The sequence below is a fragment of the Tachypleus tridentatus genome, chromosome 8 (assembly GCF_004210375.1).
Source record: "Tachypleus tridentatus isolate NWPU-2018 chromosome 8, ASM421037v1, whole genome shotgun sequence".
Lineage (NCBI taxonomy): Eukaryota > Metazoa > Arthropoda > Merostomata > Xiphosura > Limulidae > Tachypleus > Tachypleus tridentatus.
In genome coordinates, this window is record NC_134832.1 from 138,114,765 (window position 1) to 138,121,905 (window position 7,141).

The following is a 7,141-nucleotide window of genomic DNA, read 5'->3' on the forward strand; positions in this document are numbered from 1 at the left end:
GATAACGCGGTCGTAGTTTACGTTATATCTTTTTCTCTGGCTACGACATTAATACGAGAAGTACGACCAACTAGAACTGTTTGCTGTTCAATCAACTACGTCTTATGTATATATGCATAAATTCGAATTTCTAACTTCTCTAGTTAACTAGCGCGGACGTTCATTACTCCATTTAACATCGAAAGTAAAGAAGAGAGAACGGCGGGTGGAGTCAGATTACATTGGTTAGATTCTGGAGATAAGGGTTAGTTATTACTGCATGGGTCTGGTTACAGACTCGAGTTCTAAACTATTCTCCGTGTGATAATTACCTGAATCTATGCGATACTAAATAGCAGCGTAACCCAAAGAAAGCTCTCAGTTCAGATGACTATAATAAATTCAGAACACGATATACATACATCTATATATATATTCTTTAACTAATTAAATTGTTTTATTATTAGAGTGAAGAGTTTATCTATCGCTCAGAAGTTTTAAACAAGGAAACTTGGTTAACAAAATTTATAAGTTTTTACGGTGTTATTTATAGCTGTGTTACGTCATCCTTTATCGGTTTCATATGCATAGATAAACATCAAAATTAGACAACAAATGAACTATTGTGTGAATATAAAAGAAGAAACGAACCTTTAGCATTGAAATGAAATATAGATTATTTTTTAAACTAACCATATAAGTTACTGATCATTGTTGTTTGGAGGAATTGTTTCTGAATTTCGTGCAAAGCTACACGAGGGCTATCTATAGTAGCCGTCCCTAATTTAACAGTGTAAGACTAGAGGGAAGGCAGCTAGTCATAACTACCCATCAGCAACTCTTGGGCTACTCTTTAAACACCAAACAATGAGATTCACCATCACATTATAACGCCTCCAAGGCCGAAGGAGCAAGTAGTATGTTTAGTGTGACGGGAATTCGAACCAGTGAACCTCGGATTACGATTCGAGCACCTTGATCAACTAACCATGCCGGGCCCATGGGTGGTCATAAATACATCCTTGATTTAGAGCGTTTCTTTTAATTAACTTAGTTATAAAGTACCGAGTTACAGCCGCTGTTGCTGTTTCAAAATGGGCTATATGGTTCTCTATCCTCAACGGGAAATCGAACCTCGAATTACTGTTGTAAGTCCGTAAGCTTACTGATACATTCACAGAAGTCTCCTTAACACTGTGCTCAGTATTTAAATTACATACTGTTAAGGAAAATGACGGTATAATAGAAAAGAAAAATGTTTGTAACGTTTCAAAACCCTCCGCCAACACCTATTTGGTTTAATGATATTATTTTGACATAATACCCCCCTCCCAATACGTGTATACTAGAATTTTTTTTTTTCAAATGGTTTTAAACACTGACTACAGTCAGGTCATTCTTAAGCAAATAGAAAAAGAATTAACTGGACCAAGCGGAGACATAAGTTCCAGGGGGGGGGAGAAGAGGGGGATAGAGCATATAATCTATGCCATCTAATAATGACACCAGTAGATATTACTCCAGAAAGGTCTATATAGAAATTTCCTTCATTGGTTGCCGGGGTAAAGAAGGTAACACTGCACAACAATGTTTTTGAAAAGTTTTTGCTGATTGTGACAGGTACCTGGTGGGTATGCACAAATATAGTTTTGGTTTTGCTTCATCACGTAGGAACTCTGAGAAATAGACAGTTAACTGTTTACCGGCAATAACGTATTTAATTGCGTTTATGTTTCTAATACCCTATTAAGTTCAACATAATTAAAAGTGTTTTGCTCCTGATTTTCGTTTGTATTCAATGTCCGGTGCATCACGTTGCAGTGTCCAACAGTAGCCAGCAAGTATTGACGGATTCCAGTTGCCCTGATATCGTTTTTCTATTGTAGCAAAGTCCTGGTGAAACCAAAGATTTCGATGAAACGGTAAGTGGTGGGCAAATTTGGATGTGATTTTCGTGATCAGCAGCCAAAAATCTATAAAGAATACCTAACAGTGTTCAAGAAACAAAACCTTTGTTGTGCAGTGTAATCAGAGCTCTACGAGATCTAATACGAATGTGTAAGACATACGTATCAGTTCGCTGCTTGACGTAACACAGGTTGCAATTTATACAAAAATGCGAGAGAAAAAAAGAATTGTATAAGCCTAGATGGTACAAAGTTAATTACTTACGAGAAGAGTTATTTTGGTTATTTGCGCTAAGCTACACGAAGCCTACCTTCACTTAGCTATTTTTTACTTTTAAGTTATAGGCTAGAAGGAATACAACAAGTGTATGACACCAGCTACCAACTTTTGGGCCACTCATGTCTGACCGAATATTGGGATTTGACCATCACGCTCATAAAACACTAACGCCCCAGAATGCGGAAGACGATTTCTTTCTTTTCCTTTTTTTGGGGTCACGAGACCCAAGTGATGGACCATGGTGTCTAGAATCTAGTAGGCTCATCACTGGATAAAGTTAGGCTTTCCGTAAACGGTTAAATAGTTATATTCAGGACAAAATAATGAGGATCATGCGAAGTTGCTTCTCTATGAGGACCGTCTTAATTAGTGTTGTAATCGTTAGGCTAAGACAGGCTTAGTAGTTAACGTACACTCGCACGGTGATACTCTTAAGTAGTGCTATAATCTTTAGGCTGAAAAGGTTTAGTAGTTACCACATATTCGGACTGCGATAAACTTAAGCAGTATTATAATTATCAGGCTAAGAGAGGCTAAGTAGTTAACGTACACCCGTTGTGGCAGAAACACCCTCGCGATCCTGTGCTATGGATGCGCTAAGGGAACGATATTCAGATCCGCTATTTCTTCACACAAGTGTAGCCCAAGAATTAGGGATGGGCACTGCTGACTATTTGTTTTCACTCTAATCTTTCAGTTCAAAATCAGGGATGTTACGACCAAATAATTATTTCTATAACCTTGAGACGAAAATCGTGATATAAAACAAAATTACACTTGTTTTAAGTTGGTTTTAAACACCGAAGTATTTCTTTAAGAATTTGGGAAATTCAAAACTCCTGGCAAGTCTGTTCATTTTAAATTATTGGTCACATAATGATTACTTTGCACGTGGGTGTCCATGGTGATGTATAATAAGAAAGGAGGGCTTCTATCAAGCAATTACAATACATAACATGCATAAAACTAAGAGATATAGGGTCGAAAATTGGGAAATAATTTATTTCGACGATATTAGTAAAGTAGGAGAGTTTGAAGGAGCCAACAATCATGACAATCCAACGGTTATTGAGCTGGAACTTTTTGCATTAAACAAGTTGGCCAAGAAATGGAAATCAGCCGTTTTGCGAACGTGTTCTAGAGTTATAGAAAGTAGATCCAGTTAGAAATCTCGGAGACTCGAGAGGGAAAAAGGGTGGAATTGTCGGGAATAAACACGAGGTTATAGAAAGTGTTCTCATCTTAGGCTCAGTTATCTTTGATACGTCATATTCTTATAGGAAAGTTGTGAGCTTAAAAAGTTATTACTCAACTGAAAACTTCAAGGACTAGTTAATCTGTGTCATTCATCAGAAAATCTCCTGGAAACAGAATAAATATGTTAACCAAGAAGGTATATTCAAGCATTATCGTTGTGGAAGAAATCTTTAGAAGATGTACTTATCTCACTAATGAGTTCAGACTGTGTAAAAAAGTTGATACTGTTTAGTAAGTCAAAAACATTTAAAAAGTTCATGGCTCTATGGAACTAGTTAATCTTGTCAATAAACCTAGTGTACTTCAGAGGTCTCGTTCATTTGAACGACAATAAAAAAGATACTTTAAAAGGATTCGTTATTTCTTCGTATAAAAAGGGGCCTTTGAAGGAGATCTTGCTATTTTGATACAAAGGGACCTTTAATGCCTTTAAGGTACTATCATGATTTTCACATGTCATAATATTTAAAGGCCCTAATTACTTTTAAATTAGGATAACATCAGGCTTCTCTTTCGCTTCTTATAATATAAAAATACTTTAAAGATATGTTTATAATGTTGAGAAGCTAAGAATATACGTCATGCTCACGGCGTTGAAGGATAAATATACATTATAAAACGTACTTTCTTAACAAAATGTTAAGCTCCTTTCGAAGGTGGATTGGCTCCTTTTAAACAACAAAAAAATATACCTAACTGACTAAACACTCCAAATTTTTAGAGCATAGACTTACCTCAACAAAAGTAAAAATAGCCCCAGAAGGTGTATTTTTATCATCGAAGAACAACAACGCAAAAATCTCGAAAATATCAAATCTCAGAAACACAGAAGAGATTTTGATGTAGTGAACATATTTAGATGTTGATAAATAATATTATATTATAATATTGATCATATTTAGATGCTGACTGTTTCATGAAAAAACTAAGAAACGTAAAAAGCAGTTTTTCTAATAATTAAAGATACTTAGAGTCCTGTAGAGCATTTATAACACATGAAGAGTAGAGAAATTTAAAAATCAAAGATCTGGAGTTTAGTGGGAAGTATATAGATCAGAGACCTAGCGTTTAGTGGGAAGTATATAGATCAGAGATCTGGAGCTAAGTGGGAAGCATATGGATCAGAGATGTGGAGTTTAGTGGGAGGTATATGGAAGTTGTTATTTCATGATAAAAAGATTAGAGATAAATTTATTCTGTTATAAAAACTAAAACAAAATGCGTTTTGTAACAATAGAAATTCTTAAAGGTGTCGCAATCATTCCATACTAATATTTCTAGCTCATGATGCATCGAAACCGTTTGTTGGTGTCTAACCCAAAGTATGTTTAAGATTCGATGTTCAACACCTTTCTTTTTCTCAGATAAATCATTGTCTTAAATAGATGCTAAATTAACCTTATAATTATATTTATGAAAAGAGATCTGATTTTCGTAAGCTTAGTTGGAAAAGTGCTTACTAGAGTACGTAGTTAGTTGTTGCTTTTTAATATTTTACGTTATCGTGCAAGGACGCCTTACAACATTTTACTTAGTAAGTTATTTCTCATCATCTTGTTAATTGGGGGCATATAATACATGAATGAATGGGCTTTCAATTTTTGCATCGCTTTTTAATGTTAAATTTTATTTTCCCGGACGGAGGCCGAAGGCCCCCTGGAAGGGTTACCTGTTTTAGCCACTTGCACCACTACAAAGTAGTGTTTTGTTTGCCAGTCAGTCAGCAGAAACTAAAATAACGTCATATAAGGGACGCCTAACGTTGCAATTTGTACTGTTCTGACGTGAGTAAGTTGTGTGAATGCTATGAATCACAATAATTATTTACTCTAAAGGAAGCAGCGTGAGCTGTGAACTTCAAAAGCAAGAAATAAAAAATATTTTACTCTTAATATTTGTTTTATATACTCTTGAAACAGAGCACTTTAGGAGACCCTATGCAAGCGCTAGTTTAATATAAATATTTGATTGTAAGGGGTACGTTTATTTTGTCTTGAGAGCGTTTATCTGAAATAAGCGAAAGTCCCTGTCAAACGTCTTTTAGGTAGTGACTCTGTATCATTTAGGATGAGCGGTCACTCAGGGGAAAAGGAAATGCTGATACTGGTATTCCTATTATAATAAAATTAATATGCAATTTTAGAAGTTGTGCTCTTGTTGTTTGCTCGCTTCCAGATTTTGATTACTGTTCTTTATAAACGATTTGTAAAACTATTGAAAGTAATTAAAAAGTATACTCATTTTTATACTCACCAGTGATAGTCGATATAAAGAGAATAATATTAGTTTTCTCAGAAAATAAACCGATTCTGTTCTTAGAAACGTGTCGTCTCTTCAGTAGCTTCACTACAAACATCGTTACGAGCAACAAAGTCCGTTCGTTCGCCGAAAAGAATAAACTCAGAGAACGAATTAACGTAATGTAACGTTTTTGCCTTGTATAATGCTGTATTTTTAAGTACTACAATCTATACTCGAATTTAAGTTAAATACGCTTTACTATACTATTATAATACAATATGCGTATTTGTTCACCTAAAGAGAACAAAATCTTGAAAACATGGTGACAACACGGTACCAGATCTCATAGGTTTTTGTATTTCACAATCATAAGATTGTTCCAGTAATCTAGTTGAAATTTGGGACAACGTTCACGAGAGTTGGCACATTTCAATCTGTTATCTTTTCACAGTTCGTTAAATTGTTTATAAAATAAAGTTTTCAACATATTCGTGCAAAATAAACTTCGATATAAATATCTCAAAATATATCTAAAACACAGTCTTGACACGCGAATAGAGTTCAAGGAAATAAGTTGATAATACTGTCAAAACTTCCACTGCCAAATTACTACCAGCTTACATCTGGTGCGCCCGCATCAAGAACTATCATACAACGCTCGTGCTCAGCTGGAAACTTCTTTGTTCCCTTCTACACGATAACGAAGTTTAACGCCCTCTAGCGAGCTCGCAAAGCACAACATTTAAGTTGAAGCCCATATTATATTCATATTTCGTTAGATGATATGACTGCCATTAGTAGAAGTCTGATTTTTTAGAAGTATTTAGAATAGTTTATCGAACGTCCCCGATTATATTAACTATAAATGAAGTAGTTGGGTAACGAGTCTTATCTTTAAAAATATAATATAATAGAATACATGACAGAGTAAGATAGGTAAAAGGCCAAACATGCAGGTAGCTAAGTATCAACAAGAATAACTTGAATATCAATAAAACCAGAACGGAACATAACTAATGTCTAAACAACCATACATCCAACAAAGTCGAAAACAGAAACTAACGGAGCACGTAAGGGAAGTCATATTTGGTTATTTTATTTCGTAGTCCTAAGGACAGACATGTCAGCGACTTGTTTGTATAAACTTTGATAATGTTTGATTGTTTCATAGCCCTTAAGTAGACATGTCAGCAAGTTTGTTGAGACTTTGGTACTGTTTGGTTGTTTCATAGTCCTAAAGTAGACATGTGAGCAACTTATTTGTATAAACTTTGGTACTGTTTGATTGTTTCATAGTCCTTAAGTTGACATGTCAGCAAGTTGTGTAGAGACTTTGATACTGTTTAGTTGTTTTATAGTCCTTAAGTGGACATGTCAGCAAGCTGTGTAGAGACTTTGGTACTGTTTGGTTGTTTCCTAGTGCTTAAGATAGACATGTGAGCAACTTATTTGTATAAACTTTGGTACTGTTTAATTG

The 7,141-nt window shown here is 35.0% G+C and overlaps 1 protein-coding gene across 1 annotated transcript in view; it reads right to left on the bottom strand.

Annotated features, from left to right (window-relative positions):
* The window catches only part of LOC143224028 (cell adhesion molecule Dscam1-like), an 84,478-nt gene extending 78,185 nt beyond the window's left edge, over positions 1-6,293 (bottom strand). The window contains exon 1 of the mRNA XM_076452490.1: positions 5,677-6,293. Within this exon, the coding sequence (XP_076308605.1) occupies positions 5,677-5,779 (103 nt within the window). The 5' untranslated portion in view covers positions 5,780-6,293. The remainder of the gene's footprint in view (positions 1-5,676) is intronic.
* Between the last annotated feature and the right edge of the window lie 848 nt (positions 6,294-7,141).